The sequence below is a fragment of the Gallus gallus genome, chromosome 18, assembly GCF_016699485.2.
Source record: "Gallus gallus isolate bGalGal1 chromosome 18, bGalGal1.mat.broiler.GRCg7b, whole genome shotgun sequence".
NCBI lineage: Eukaryota > Metazoa > Chordata > Aves > Galliformes > Phasianidae > Gallus > Gallus gallus.
In genome coordinates this window covers 10,772,820-10,788,527 of record NC_052549.1, presented here as the reverse complement: position 1 = coordinate 10,788,527, position 15,708 = coordinate 10,772,820, and the positions used below count along the sequence as shown (strand labels likewise).

Below are 15,708 nucleotides of genomic sequence, written 5' to 3'. Positions count from 1 at the left end.
TAGCCAGAAGCTTCTGTAAGTCCCACTGTTCTGAGCTTGGCACTGCACTGTTGGGTGTGCATTTGCCTTGGCAATGCAATGGTTGCTAACAGTGCTGAATGATGCTCATACATAACACTGCACAAACGCTCAGGAGCAATATCAGTAGGAGTCCTGTTTTATTCTGTTGCAAACGCAGTATCCCAAAAGGAATGAGCAAACCGGCTTGTCTGAAAAACCTGTGTTTTCTCATGTAATGGTGATACTGCAGTTTGAAGCCCTTTTGGTGCGTGATGCTGTGTGCGGAGGGGGAGGGATGACTGTGTAACTGCTGTGTGCTTACTGTTATTCATCGCTCTGCCAGGAGATGAAGAAAGCCTGCAGATCTGTGACTTGTTAGCGTGGCAAGCAAAAACCTGTACAGAGCAAATGTAATCTGAATCACCAAAGTCAACAGTGTGCTGTTGGTCTCCTGCTGACTTGAAATTGGTTTCTCGAGTACAGCTGTGCTAACGATGGCACAGAGTGTGAGAACTGCTCTGAGCAGCAGATGCTGGGACCAGCCTCACCTGAGCAGAGTGAAGCAGGATGACTTTGCTGTCCCATAGGACCGTAAGCTCGGTGTCTGTGGCTTAAGCTACAGACAAGTAATTTTCACACTGATAAACATTCCTGTCTTGTGACCCAGTGCAGTCACAAGGCTGTGCTTCCCATACCAGCAGAAAAGGGAAATGCAGCATAGAGAAACACCCATAAATAAAGATTCCTCTGTCTGCCCATCTCTTACTCACGCTGTTCCGTGTAATAGTTTGCCTGCCTTCTCTGTTGTTGCATTTTTGTCATACAGGCTATGCCATCAGTGTAAAAAATGCGACGTTCAGCTGGGGAAAGGAGCTTAAGCCGTCCTTGAAAGAGTAAGATTTCTTTATGCAATTGCAATACATCTGCTTGCTTTGTATTTTTCTGGCTCCTGGGAAGTCTGTTTGAAAGAAGTCTGGTAATATCTGCAGGCTTACTTCTGGAAAAGGTTGTTCCCATATACCCATGGTGCATCTCATCTGCCTTTCAAACGTCTAGCTAATCCTTATGCCTCACAGCATGTAGGCATTATAGAACAGTGCTGTGAAGCTTTCACTCCACAGAAACTAGCCTGAAGTGGTTATCTATTAAAGGACAGAAAGGCTAGCTCGATTTCTTAACCAGGTAATTTCTTTTTCTTTAATTGAAGCAGTGGACAAATTAAATTGACCCGATGGCTTATGAAGGCAGCTCTGATGTCTGGGTTTAGGTTTAATTCCAGCTCATGGGCATGTGAGCAGTGGTGTCTTCTTTCAGGACTGTCGTGGCAGGCTCATCGCTGCAGCTGTCCATACTCCATTTCCAGGCTGTGCAGGTGTACATTTTGCTCTTTTGCCTATTTGAATGAACACAAATAAAATTTGCCTGGACGTGTGAACTTCCCTGTGTTGTGCTTTGCTGTCAAATCAGAATCGCAGGAACTTGACAAGTATTCTTAGACTTCCCTGTCCAAGGAGTTCGCGGTGCTGTGCTGAGTTTGTTACATGGGAAACCTGCAAGAAAGATGCTTAGAATTCAAAGGATTGCTTTGATTCAGGCAACCAAATCTGTGACCGTGTTGGCTTCAGTGCAAACTGCAATCTACCTGGGCTAAGCATGGAGCTGCAGCTCTGTAAAATAGCAGGAATGCAAAACTCAGCAAGAGGGAAGTATAATGAAGAAAAATTATAATGCTTTTGAATATTCTTGCTTTGATACCTTTAGTAAAAACAAACAGAAAAGCTCTTGCAGTGTGCAGAACGCCTGCTGCCTGTTGGAGAACTGGCAAAAGCAGTAGAATTCTGCATCAGAATCTTTGCAAGCAGAAATGTGAGCTGATTTCATTAGTGAAAGACAGTGTGATAGTGAAGAGACCACATCCGTCAGTCACTTCCAGAGCAGTCCACCTTCAGAACCAGAACCTAAGGCAGTAGCTTTTAGGACACAGGAGGGAAAACAGTAAGGATTTTTACTGGGCAAAACTCATTTTTCTTTTATCATTGTGAACCCTGCTTATTAGCACTGGAAATAGTGAAGTACAATAGTTAGAAGGCGTTCAGGTGTGATATATTTGCCCACTGCTTCAGTACAGTTGCTCATGTTTTTTGAAACAAAACACAAACTCTGAAGGACAGCTTTCAAAATGCTTCTCAGCACTGTTTGACTTGCTGATGGACTGACATGACACGGCGAGGGGTCTCAGGAGGTTTGCTATCAATCACGCTGACTAAACAGCCCACAAAATAGATTAATGGGTTTCCATTTACTCCCGCAGTTCTGATTACAGTTGACTGTACCCAAGAAAGGGAGGAGAGAAGCAGTGACCAAGCTGTGCTTACTGCATCCGCCAGGTTGAGGTTGTGCTGAGTTGTCAGTGTGCGTTTCAGCCCATTTGAAGACCCATAATGTCTTCAGTAAACTAATGTTTAATTAATTTCCAGCCTGTTTCCTCCACAGTATAAACCTGTTGGTCCCCAGTGGCGCTTTGGTTGCTGTTGTTGGCCACGTTGGCTGTGGGAAGTCATCTCTGGTGTCTGCTCTCCTGGGTGAGATGGAAAAGCTGGAAGGAGAAGTGGCTGTGAAGGTTGGTGTTGTTTATAATGCCATTTAACAAAGGAACGGGAATGTGTTTTTCTGTTTGCCACTGCTTGCGATGCACTTCAGGCAGGAGATGGAAATCTGTTTGCTGCTGTGCCAGCTTGTCTGTGTCTTTATTTGTGTTTTGCCCACACGTGTTTACTTATGTTTTACACGAAATGACTTTCCTGATTCAATAAACTGCGGACCTGCAATTAATACACAAGTATATATAACGTGAATATATATTGAACACAAACTATATATGTATGCTGAAGATCTTAATTGGAATTCTGAGCATGAATTGGTGCTTACTGTATGTTCAGGGTTTCCTTTCTCCTCCCTTGTCCTAGGGTTCTGTTGCTTACGTGCCTCAACAAGCTTGGATCCAGAATGCCACGCTGAAAGATAACATTTTGTTTGGCCAAGCTCCTAATGAGCAAAAATACCAGAATGTCCTGGAGGCATGTGCTTTAAAAACTGACCTGGAAGTGCTACCAGGAGGAGATCACACTGAGATAGGAGAGAAGGTAATGTTTTTTTCAAGTCAGACCTGCTGATGGTTCCTTTTCCATCTAAGGAGAGAACGCTGCAGAGTCAGATCTTGATTCAGTTTGATCCCTACAATAGCACCCCTGTGACAATCAGCACTGAAACATGCAGGCAGTTCTGTGGAAGGTAGTCAGGCTCAAACTCAGTCCTAAATTTCAGCGTGTGTTTGCATATTTTGCACATCTAGCTCTGAGAGACCAGAGCATCCTACGTTTGTAGTGCAACTGTAAATGTGCGTTTGGAGAGAATGCTTAAAGTCCTTTCTCTGTAGGGGAAAAGTGGGAGGGAAAATACAGCGTGCTTCAAGTTGAAAAAGTAATATGATCATCCCTTAATGTCTCATTTTAATGAGAAACCTCTCCATTGGTCGTTACCAATAACGATTCTTCCTCAAAGGCCACTAAATTTGAGATGGAACTCATGCAGTTGGGTGGATGTTTGGGTTTGTACATAAGGTCAGAAATGTGGAAGATGTTCCAGGTGCTGCAGCCATGCTTGGAGCATTTGCATTTTGTGTCCTCGTAGATGGTCTTCCTTTTTATTGTTTTACATTCTAACAGCTCTCTTCAGAAGCCTATTAAGCAGGAGGTGTATTCTGGCTCCAGATTGCTAGCTGAGTGGAAGTTTGGCAGTGAACAAACGGATTTAGTGGCGTTCTGTTCCCGTCTCTGACTCTGAGTGGGTTATTCTCTTCAGCATCTCATGTTTCATTTAGCATCCATGTGTCTGATGGTGAGAGAGCCATAAAAACTCATAGCTGTTGTTTGAACTGAGTCGTGTGATGCGTTTTCTCTCTGTTTCCCTGCAGGGCATCAACCTGTCAGGTGGGCAGAGGCAGCGAGTGAGCCTCGCTCGCGCCGTGTTCAGCAGCTCTGACATTTACCTGCTGGATGACCCTCTTTCTGCTGTGGACTCGCATGTTGCAAAGCACATCTTCGACCAAGTTATTGGTCCAGATGGAGTGCTTAAAGGAAAAGTAAGCTGACATTTAGATCCTCTTACGAATGCACGCAAATGTTGAAGCACTAATGGGTAACTGGAGAGTTGTTTCACCAAGGCTGCAGTGCTGATTCATGCCTGTGTTTCTGGGATGGGTTGGCAGTACAGACACCTTTTCCCCACAGCACAGATTCTGCAGTGAGCTGCCATGTAAGCACGCCCAGAAAGGACGTGATCTAGTCAGAACTGGGAGAGGCAAAAACCTGCTCTGTCTTTTGTAAAAAGCTCTGCTCTGTGTGATGGCCCAAAGCAGGGCATTTGTAGGCACTTGTGAAAGCTCTCAGCTTAGCACTGCGAGTTGCTACGTGGAGGCAGTGCAGTGCAGAACTTGCAACAGCTAATTTTACAGAGGTCTTTGGCAGTATGCAGCCAGATTGCAACCCCTTTGCTTCCCCTTCTACTCCTGTTATCATCTCAGAATGTCTCAGCATTTAAAAGGGAAAGAGTGCAAAGAAACTCAGCATGTGGGACAGAGGGGAGCGATGATTGCATTGTTTTACTTCCTTTTATGTTGTATCAGCATGCAGTAGGAAGCAGAGTAATTTCATGTAGATTTTTCCAAGTGCAGTTTCTTTCAGTTGGCATTTCACCCTGAGATGATAATTCACCCCCTGTCTCAGCAGTGTGGTGGTATTTGATTTGCTGAGTAGCTCTGTGGTGCTGCAGCATTTGGTCTCATCACTGACAACTGAGACGTGGGTGTTTTTCTCAATTTTCCCCATCCAGACTCGCATTCTGGTGACCCATGGCATTGGTTTCCTGCCCCAGGTAGACCATATAGTTGTTCTAGCAGATGGCAAAATCTCCGAAATGGGATCTTACCAAGAACTTCTGAAACAAAACAAGGCCTTTGCAGAATTCCTTCGAAATTATGCACTTGATGAAAACACTGAAGAGGATGAACTAACAAGTACAGTACTGCTTTTTCTCTGTCAACCAGATTACAGATACTTTCTCTGCAGAAATAAGAATGCAGAGAATACACTTCGTATCTCTGTATAAAGCGTCCATTGCTTCTTCATGACATCTTGGCAGTTGTTCCTACTTTCTTCACTGACATAGAAAATATTATTTATTGCCAGTTCTATATTATTGGTAAGTGTTTTACCAAAGAAGTTTAGTTCAGAATTGATTGCAGCTCTCACCAGATGGGCAGAAAGAAAAGAATGTGACGTCTTCATGCAATAGCAGCGGTTTCTGACATGAGACTCCATCTTAGGCTCCATCCCAGAATCATGCCTAGAGAGTGCTCTGTATGTGAATGCAGGTAGAATTAACTGTAATGCTATCATGTAGCGTTTCTGGTGCACTCAGGCAACAAGATGTAAATGCATTTGGTTGCCAATCTGCTTCACAAGATATCTAGTTTAATTAAGAAAAATGATGCAGAGAACCAAAGCCACTGGGGGTGATGCTGGGGCCATATACCATGATTTTCCTGTGGTGGTGTTGGCTTTCATTACTCCTCCTTTGTCTGGGCTCCTGTTTCTGTGCTTTCAGCTGTGAGATGTGATCTTGTCTTGCAGTGATGGAAGAGGAGGAGGTCCTGCTTGCTGAAGACACCCTCAGCATCCACACTGACCTGGCAGATAATGAACCCGTGACAAATGAGGTCCGCAAACAATTTCTTAGGTAAGCATCAGCACTTCTTGAGTTCATAATCTGTTTCTAGGGCAAACACATCTGAAAGATGTTAGTCAAATACTGTCTCACAGTTGGGGATTTAGTTTCCTCTTAAAAACAAGTTTTTGAAAGTAAATGTGAAGGAACATGCAAAGATGATCACAAACCTGCTCCAGCAATCTTCTCAATCCAAACCGACCCAAATTCTTAAGGCAGGTTTTTCATGGTGATTCCCTGGGACGCCATCCAGCTGCTATAGGTCTGGCAGCAGAGAAACTCTGGGGTCAGCTTTGGAAAGCCCGGCATGTGCTGAGGGCTCCAGTGACTGTATCAGCGTGTCCAGGCCCCCCATGGGCTTTGGAAGCAGTGGTGTTTCTGCTGTTACTGAACATCGCTGTACATCCGTGGGGGTCATACAGGCACCACCCGTATCTGGGAGTGGGAACTGAGCAGAAGAGCTGGGCATGACTCCGAGCTGCTGCCTCCTGTTCTTGGCCCATCACAGCCACAGTGTGCCCTTTTTCTCCTAATGGCTCCGTTGTTTTGACTAGGCAACTTAGTGTAATATCTTCTGAGGGAGGAGAGTGTCCCAACAAAATGTCAACGAAACGAAGAGTCGCTGAAAAGAAGCCAGCTGAGCCTCCTCTGCCGAGAAGAAACCCTAATGAGAAACTTATCCAGGCAGAAACCACAGAAGTGGGAACGGTATCGTGTGGTTCCCCCCTTCCTTTTTCTTCATTCTTTTTCTTTTTAGAAAAAAAAAAGTCTTTTTTTTTCCATCTGCTCTGTTTTTGTTAAATACATTATGTAAATTACAATAGCAGGCTTTGGGCATTAACCCAGCAGCCCCTGATCCTTCAAATTGAGCTCTTGGCACAGGTTTACACACCTGGCAAGGGCCGTGCAATTAGGAAAGAAAAAACTGCCTCCCAGCTCCTGCCGCAGTCACCTGATAGCCCACAGCAGCCCCGTCAGCCCCGCGCTGCCTTGCGGAGCTTCCAGCCCTGTTGGTCTGTAACTGCTTGGCCGGGCTGTGAGTCCAGCTGCAGCGCGGTGCGCTTTGGGCCGCAGCAGTGGTCCTGTGAGCCAGCTGTGTGCTGCGTGCCAGCAGCACGCTCTGCCTGAGCAATTCCTGTCACGCCATCTGAGGAGTGTTTTGTGCTCGTGTGTGCAAAAGGGGCTGTGTTCTCCCTGAGAGACGGAGTTGAGTCCTGAGCCTCTGTCTCTTTGCCTTCCGGCTTTTTTTGCACTACCTGAGAGAGAGCATTTTTCTTGTTGATGCAAGCATCCTCTGTTTATGCTCCTACTGGGGTGAATTAGCATTTGTTACCTCATTTATGTTGCTGTGAAGGCACCTACATGAAGGCGTATTCAGAATGTAAAGGGCCTGTTTGGGCTCTTTAAAGTAGTCTGGAACTGCACATACCTGCCAAGTTGCTGCTGTTGCCTGGGAAGCCTTGGCTCCCATTCCTGTTATCCATCCTTTGTGGCTGATTAATCTGCCTCTTCCCCCCACCCCTGGCACAGCCTTCAAAACTAAAACCCCACAAAACCAATACGTTACAGTTCCTCAGAATGGAGGAAAGGGGTATTGCAGAGCCATTTCTGACTTGTTTGCCAAGTCATTGCCCTGACGTGGGGCTCAGACAGATGAGCTGTTCTCTGTGCTGTGTTAGAGTTTGGGCAGGTTGGAACTTTTTTAGTCCCTCTGCTGAAGATTTGTATTTTTTCCTATCTGTGAGTTGTACCAACCAGCCTTGGTGTGTGATTTTGCAGGTAAAGCTAACGGTGTTCTGGCAATACATGAAGGCCGTCAGCCCTGTCATCTCTTTAATTATATGTTTCCTATATTGCTGCCAAAATGCTGCTTCTATTGGGGCCAATGTGTGGCTCAGTGACTGGACCAACGAGCCGGTGATAAATGGGACTCAGCACAACACATCCATGCGAATTGGAGTCTATGCTGCCTTGGGCCTCTTGCAAGGTGGGACCAGATAAAATCATGTGTTCATATTTAGCAAAGAGGATTTATGTGGGAAGGCCATGGTGCTCGTTGCCGGTGGCCCAAAATTGCCAGCAGAAGCAAAGAAAGTAATGTAACATAGAGCCAGAAAGTCTGAGCTCAGCCCCCCACCTTTGTGTTGTGAAGCCTTGAGAGGGGTTTGAGCAGATGATGTATAAACTTGGGAGAGTTAAGTTGGTGCGAGAACATGAAAACTTAGGTGCAGAAAAGACAGAAAGGTTGGGGGGAAGTTGTAGGGTTGGGGCTTTGTGGAGACTTGCAAAAAGAAGGTGGCTGTACGTCTGTGCTGTGAGGGGAGCTTGGTGGGATCCTACAGGACACGTTCCTGTCCGTTAGGCAGCAGTGACCGCAGTGCCATGGGGCTGATGTGAGGGGTGGACGGGAGCACAGAGAAACAGAAGGCAGATGGGAAGCAGCGGCTCGCTGGTTAACGCGTCTCCTCTTCACTTGGAAGGCTTCATTGTGTTCGTCTCCTCTTTCACCCTGGCAATGGGAGGCATTAATGCAGCACGGAAGCTTCACACGGCTCTGCTGGAGAACAAATTTCACACACCGCAGTCCTTCTATGACACCACCCCCACCGGGCGGATCATCAACCGCTTTTCCAAGGACATCTTCGTGATCGACGAAGTCATCCCCCCCACCATCCTGATGTTCCTGGGGACGTTCTTCGCCTCCTTGTCGACAATGATTGTCATTGTGGCAAGCACTCCGCTCTTCGCTGTGGTTGTGGTCCCACTTGCAGTTCTGTACTACTTTGTTCAGGTAACTGGAACAGTCTGACTGCTGTTGTAGTGACTGCTATTCCATTGCTTGTGCTACGAAAAGCAACAGATCTGGGGAACAAAGGAATTATCTCAAATAACTTTCTTACCTCTGTGTACTTAAAGTATTCCCCACAAGAGGCAGCATCGTGTGAGATGTGGTCATGAAATAAGTTGGCATCATCTGTTCTGCTTTTCAGTGACAACAGGCCCGCTGCTGGAGATAGAGCTGCAGTGCTTTTAAGGTGCAGAGGAGTTAAAATATTGAAAATAGCATCAATTTTATTGATTTCTGAGCAAAAAATGATGCTTATTTTATGGTACGTAAATAGAGACGATGGAGTTTCAAATTTGTGCTCCTTTTCTTAGAAAATGGTGCTCCTACAGATGCATTCCTTTTGTTGGACTGTGCTGACTGAACTGAGAGTGACACAGATAACCCCATCCTCAAGGATACAGAACTTGCAGTTACCCAAAATTCTGTTTTGGAATGAAACAGGGATATCTTTGCTTGAAATACTTCCTAATTACAGAGAATATGTTGAAGGCTTGAAGCACATCATTAAGAATCTCCTTTAAATCCATAGCCTGGTAATTATCTCGCTGTTAATTAAAAGAGGCAGTATTTCACGTGCCCTTCGATTTTCTCCCCACATGGCAGCGATTCTACGTGGCCACATCCCGGCAGCTGAAGCGCCTGGAATCTGTGAGCAGATCTCCCATCTACTCACACTTCTCAGAAACGATATCAGGGACCAGTGTCATCAGAGCCTACCAGAGGGAGAGGTCCTTCATAGACATCAGCGATCTGAAGGTGGATGAGAATCAGAAAAGTTACTACCCTGGCATCATATCAAACAGGTAGAAAGGAGTACAGCTTCTGCTCTCCACCTCTTTTCTTGTGTCTGCAGAGCAGCCCCGAGCAGCCCCTTACCACTCTCCCATGTCTGCCCTTTCCAGGTGGCTGGGCATCCGGGTGGAGTTTGTGGGGAACTGCATCGTCCTTTTTGCTGCTCTCTTTGCTGTGATTGGTAAAAGCAGCCTGAATGCTGGCTTGGTGGGACTTTCAGTATCCTATGCGTTACAGGTGCGTGTTACAGTTCTTTGTTGATATATTAGCAGTAATTAAGTGCTTGCCAAAGTCTGAATTAATAAAATAATGAAAATGAGTTGTGGGACATGTCTAAGCAGTAGAGATTTCCACAGAATGCAAACAGGCCATCAGTGAGCTTACAGGCAGCAGTTCAGGAGCTCCTGCCAGCAGCAGCTCGTCTGAGCAGGGTGGGCTCAGCGCGTCCCACACGATGCCTCTTCTGCCCAGGTAACCACTGGGAGAGCAGCAGGATTCATAAACAGCAAGGCAAACTGTGCTCGCTTAATCCGAGGACAGTTGGGCAGATGTAAAGCTCTCCTTCTGAGGACAGTTGGGCAGATGTAAAGCTCTCCTTCTTGCCAGAAGCCTTTTAGGTGGCAGAGTGTGTGGGAATGCCATTCGTATTTCTCCAGTGAGACACGGGACTCTGGGGAACGACTTGAAACCAAAGACTGGTTGTGCTAACGCTGTGAGGGAGGTAGCACTTCATATGAGCACCTCGTTATCTGTAGGCTTCTTGTCCCTGCATCTGTGTTCATGTAAACACAGAGGTAATCACTCACTGTGCCATGTGCATGTGAATCCACGTCTTAGCAGCAGTGTCTGCTGTTGTTGTCATTAATCTGTTGTTCCCCTGTGGGCAATATTTTGTTCCTTGTCTTCCCCAGGTGACCATGGCTCTGAATTGGATGGTCCGAACAACTTCTGATCTTGAAACTAACATTGTGGCTGTTGAAAGAATAAAAGAGTATTCAGAAACTGAAACAGAGGTCAGCTGCTGGAAGTCAAGCATGTTCACTAACCTGTGTGGCAGAATTTTAGCCTGCATACTGACCCGGTCTTTCTTTAGAGTCTTGAGAGACAGTTCCTGCCCTGAGGGTGTTACCATTTAACCTGAACAAATGTCACGCTCTGAACTGTAATATTACACAGCTCCCAGTCAGCACTGCTGTTGTGCAGTCTGTGCTTAGCATCTCATTTTCTGCTAGTGTGAGTGGTTATAGCACAGCAGAGATGAATTCACCATCAGAGTATTGCTCCTACTGGGTCTGAAGTGTTTGGTGCTGTCCTGCCTGCATGGATGGAGCTGTCATCCTACGCTGAGCACAGCTGCACTGCAGTTTGTGGGCTATGTACGCATTTTCTGTAGTATTTATGTTTAATCAGCTTAATCAGACCTCCTCTCCCACAAGACAACATCATCTCCAGCAACACTGCATTGCTTAAACCAGAAAAGTCATCCAACCACTTTCCTTTGTTGCCAAATTCTCTTAAAGGTGGCAGATGGAGCTATGCTGAGAAATCTGCTGCTCTGTGGACCTGCTGGGTTTTGGTGGCCCTGCACACGTGGGAGTCTGAGAGCTGAGAAATGGGGGGTCTGAGGAAAGCTGCGGTGTGCATTTCTGGAGATAAAGTAGTTGGTCTTGAATTAAAAAAGAAGCTAAGATGAGAATGACAGTATGTGCAAGCTGGAGTTGGAGTTGGCATGAAACAGGCAGTGTTCTACTGAAGTTAATGGAAGAATGTTAATTTATATCAGGTGAGGATTTGACTCTATATGCTGAGATCTTTTTCCTGCAGACTTCTCAAGCGTGACCGAACAACAGAGGAAGCTGGGTTTTCCCTCTATTGCTGTGATTTTGTTAATGGAAATGTGACTTACCAGGTGTTTTTTCAGTAACCCATCAATGCTGATGTTTGTATCAGAGTTTGAATTACTCTTTTGTAAACCTGTGAGGCATTCCTGTTTCCCTCAGGCTCCCTGGATAATTGAGGATAAGAGACCCCCGGCAGACTGGCCGTCCAGGGGGGAGCTGGAGTTCGTGGGTTATTCGGTGCGGTACAGGAAGGGCCTCGATCTGGTGCTGAAGGATCTGAACCTCCGGGTGCACGGCGGGGAGAAGGTGGGTGCCCAGCCCTGGGGCTCTGCCGTGGCTTTGGGCCTCCAGTGACAGCCACGGAGTACGGCACAGGGCCTACACACACAGTTACCCTGGTGGTGGAGACGACACAAGCTGGCCAGCACTGACAACCATGGCAGCCTCCTCCAGGCAGGAGGCAATAGAACCGCCTGCGTGGGGATTTCTGGCCTTTCCAAGTTAGGCTGGCATCAAACTGCCGTGTGGGAGGCACCAGGGATTGCAGAGTGACAGAAGGAATTCCAGCTTGTTCCACAGTCTGGCTTTGCCTGTTGAAATTTTTAGCATGGAAGAGAATGATATTCTTTGCTTTCTTAATTGGGAAATTGTTCTGGGAGATTCTCTTCTTCGTGCTTTAATTGAAAGTAGTGGACTGTGTGTGCTACTGACAGGGGAATTAGTGGGGGAAGGTCCTCCAGGTAACATGCTGTTATTAGAAGGACCCCAGAATGGTTGAGCTTGGACAGAAGCTCTGGACGTCCTCTGGTCCAACCCCTGTGCTCAAACGGGCTCCTTTTATTACTGTATTGTTATCCTGGGCAGACATTATGACAGTTGCCTTCTGGAAGTCAGATGTGTGCTTATCATAAGGTCTTAATTGCCCTCTGGAGAGTCTAATTTCCTGTCCGTGGGTGGTAACTCTAACATAGGTACTTCCTAACATGGATACCTCAGCTAATCCCCGCAGTTTGCATGGCAATAGGACGTTGTACAGAACTGTGCAATACCATTCCAGTTATGGCAGTGATGATGCACACTTCGTAATGTATGATTGCTGGTTGCATTCTGTTTTGTGTTTGGAGAAATCCTGACGTTTTGATCACTTCTGTTAGCAGTGATTTTTGTGTTTAACCATAAGCTTTGTTGCTAATCCTCCAATTTGTTGTAGATTGGCATTGTTGGCCGAACTGGAGCAGGGAAGTCTTCCATGACTCTCTGTCTCTTTAGGATCCTGGAAGCTGCAAAAGGGGAAATTAGAATTGATGGTGTGAGAATTTCAGAGATCGGCCTCCATGACCTCCGATCGAGGCTGACAATTATTCCTCAGGTACTGCTTCTGTGTATCATGGTTTAGCAAACCACAGAGGATGGTTCAGATTGGCCCAGCCCTGCCACCTCACAAGCTGATGGTGGGTGCTTAAACAGAGTTTGAGATAAGGTATCTTTACAGCCCAAACTGGAGCTTTCAGTGTGTATAATGCGATGTATTTTCAAGGTGGATGGGACGGGGAGGTGGCTTAGCTTCAGTGTGATGGACACCTAAGAACAGCCTTATATACTGATATCTGTACTTGAAACAGCTAATGGACTTGTCTAATGAGAGGTGGTTGTCTGTCCAGGATCCTGTTCTCTTTTCTGGAACGCTGAGGATGAACCTGGATCCATTTAACAAGTATTCAGATGAAGAAGTGTGGAAAGCCCTCGAACTGTCTCATTTGAAGAGGTTTGTCAGCAGTCAGCCATCCATGTTGGAATTTGAGTGCTCAGAAGGTGGAGAAAATCTGAGGTAAGGAAAGTTTGCATTAGAAGCATACTGTGAGCTTTCATTCAGCCCTAACAGTGAGCAGCAGCTTAACGCTGTAGTTTGTTGTGTCCAGCGGCACGCAGCCACCTGTTTCTGCTTCAAGTAAGGCTCACACATTGGGTTGCTGTTCTGCCACTTCTGGAAGGACCCGATCCTCTTTTGCTGCTGGGAAGAATTTCTGCCAAACCAAAATCCTGTCTCATTGGTATAGGAAGAAGGTTTGGGGTGTCAGTGTCAGGAACAGGCAGCCCCTTCAGCATTTGGTGGGTTTGATAGGAAGGAAAATGCTGTGGTGATGTGCAACTGTTGTGCTGAGTGAGAATCTTCTGCCTAAAGTGATGTCAGCAACGTTGCTTGTTGTTATTAGTTAGGAAGAGCCATGGAGAAAGACACGAACGAGATGACAAAGCATCATGCTTTGATAGGCTCTGTTGGCTTCTGAGACCACAGTGTGAGCAGATGATTGTCTGACGGATGTTCATCCTGTCCCACAGACACCCAAAGGCACTGCCTGGGGCAGGGTGGGCCGCCCACTTCTTTTATTTGCTGGTAGGAAGGATGTCCAGCCTCAGAACCTTTTGAATTTATTTTTGGAAGTCTGTGTGTGCTCAGTGCTGTTACAGCTGTGTGTGCCCCCCAGGACTCGGGCAGAAGCACTGTCATTGTTGGCTTCCCTGGTTTTTGACATAGTGGCAGAAAGGGGACGTTTGGTGGCTCTGTCCAGGCAGAAAGTGAAGGCACGCAGGTGCTGAGTGATGCTGCAGTGCTGCAGTGAGCATTCCTTTGCTCTGGGGCTGACATCCTGTTTGCGAAATACCTTTTTTTTTTTGGTTGGGTAACTGCATCCATTGAGAACAAATGATTGTGAACAGTGGGGGCTGCAGGGCAGCACGGCCTCTGAGAAAGCCTTGTCTCTGCCTGCAGTGTTGGCCAAAGGCAGCTGGTCTGTCTGGCAAGGGCGCTGCTCCGCAAGACGAGAGTCTTAATCCTAGATGAAGCAACAGCAGCTATCGATCTGGAGACGGACGATCTGATCCAGATGACAATTAGGACTCAGTTTGAAGACTGCACGGTGCTGACCATAGCGCACAGGCTGAACACCATTATGGATTACACAAGGTAAGACTTGTGGTGGTGCAGCCTGCGTGCTGGGCATGGGAAGCAGCACTTGATTGTCTCCAGACAGTCACAACGATGCTCTGGTCTGGTAGTTCATGAGCAGTGATGTTTAAGCACTCTAACCCTGGGATATCCAGCCCTGATTTTGCTTCTCATGGCATAAGAAACAAGTTCCATATTCATTGACCAGAGCCATGCAAGAGATACTACCCACTCGTGCTAATGGCACTGTCAGCAAGCTTATGGGTCTGTTTTTAACCAGCAGCTGCTGTAACCTTTCCACTAATATCATGTTGTATTAATTGGTTCTAAAGCTATTACTATAATTCATGAGCTTTTCGCTCCTTGGCTTTGTCGTACAACATTCCCAATTACAAAGCTACCAACATCACCACGTTTTTCTCTGTGCCTTTTTAAATCAAACATCAGTTCAGGGAGAACGTCAGCCATCTGTTGTGCTTTGTGTGGGAACAGAGCTGGGCACCACAACGTCCAGGGGAAGGTTGGGGCATTATGGATATCAAATTTCCAGAGAGGAATTTCTCTCATTTATCTTCTGCCCCTGTTGTTCTGCCCAGGATTCTGGTGCTGGACAACGGAACCATCGCCGAATTCGATACACCTGCAAACCTTATAGCATCAAAGGGGATTTTCTACGGTATGGCTAAAGATGCCGGGCTGGTGTGAGAAGACAACCCCATGCTGAGGGAGCTTTGGTTTTGGTTGGTGTTGTTTTTAATGTTACTGACTTGCCACAAAAGTGACTCCTGAATGTACTGTAATTTACGTCAGTTCTTGTAGTAGATTAAACCTGTGATAAATGAACTGAGCATTTGACAATGGTAAGGACCAGAAAGTGAATTTTATATTTTTTAAATATTTTCTATAAAATATTTTATTATCTGTTTTTGTTTTCCCCAAAGAATGCCAAGAAAATGTATGTGTCACAAGGCAACATGTACTGCACTTCGTTTATGATTAGTAAATTATATTCATGGTACAAAATACAGCTGTTCTGTGTCTTCTGGATGGAGACCCATTGGTTTTGAGGTGGATGGAAGGGCCGGCAGCTCAGCTTGGAAACGTGGTGATAGAATGCTGAGCTTCAGAGTGGCCGGATGTGTACCTGGCAGCGTTTCCAGGATGAGTTGGTGTCCCCTGCAGACAGAAACTTCGGGGTTATAAAGTTCCTCCTCTACTTCAGAGCTAGGAATGATCTGTATGTAAACCTGAACGTATGCGTGTGGCTTAATGTGAGCAATGAATTACAATTCCTGCTTGTGTAGCAGATGCCCACATAGGCCTGCAGGGACACGTGGCACACAGTTATTTTGTTCTATGTCCCTCCTGTATGGAGTTACCCTGAGTAAGCTTCTACTTCAGCTGCACACAGCTGCAGGATCACGGCCACAGAATGACAGAACAGGGATGAGGATGAGGGCATTACTTCTCTCCTTGAATGCTTGTCACCTGAATAA

At 46.3% G+C, this 15,708-nt stretch overlaps 1 protein-coding gene across 8 annotated transcripts in view; it reads left to right on the top strand.

Moving 5' to 3' along the window:
• Positions 1-15,235, top strand: part of ABCC3 (ATP binding cassette subfamily C member 3) — a 43,610-nt gene extending 28,375 nt beyond the window's left edge. For 3 of the 8 annotated variants that reach the window (XM_015295526.4, XM_025141702.3, XM_015295528.4), the window contains 17 exons: positions 827-893; positions 2,494-2,620; positions 2,967-3,143; positions 3,974-4,141; positions 4,891-5,074; positions 5,691-5,796; positions 6,339-6,492; positions 7,564-7,771; positions 8,265-8,575; positions 9,236-9,435; positions 9,535-9,661; positions 10,336-10,437; positions 11,425-11,571; positions 12,476-12,634; positions 12,927-13,093; positions 14,036-14,230; positions 14,809-15,235. In XM_015295526.4, coding sequence (XP_015151012.1) covers positions 827-893; positions 2,494-2,620; positions 2,967-3,143; positions 3,974-4,141; positions 4,891-5,074; positions 5,691-5,796; positions 6,339-6,492; positions 7,564-7,771; positions 8,265-8,575; positions 9,236-9,435; positions 9,535-9,661; positions 10,336-10,437; positions 11,425-11,571; positions 12,476-12,634; positions 12,927-13,093; positions 14,036-14,230; positions 14,809-14,917 — 2,708 coding nt within the window. In that variant the 3' untranslated portion in view covers positions 14,918-15,235. Of the gene's footprint in view, positions 1-826; positions 894-2,477; positions 2,622-2,966; positions 3,144-3,973; positions 4,142-4,890; positions 5,075-5,690; positions 5,797-6,338; positions 6,493-7,563; positions 7,772-8,264; positions 8,576-9,235; positions 9,436-9,534; positions 9,662-10,335; positions 10,438-10,944; positions 11,208-11,424; positions 11,572-12,475; positions 12,635-12,926; positions 13,094-14,035; positions 14,231-14,808 lie in introns of those variants that run through there. The other 5 variants (XR_001469353.4, XR_005840746.2, XR_006931771.1 and 2 more) reach the window with 5 other exon arrangements.
• Positions 15,236-15,708: the final 473 nt, after the last annotated feature.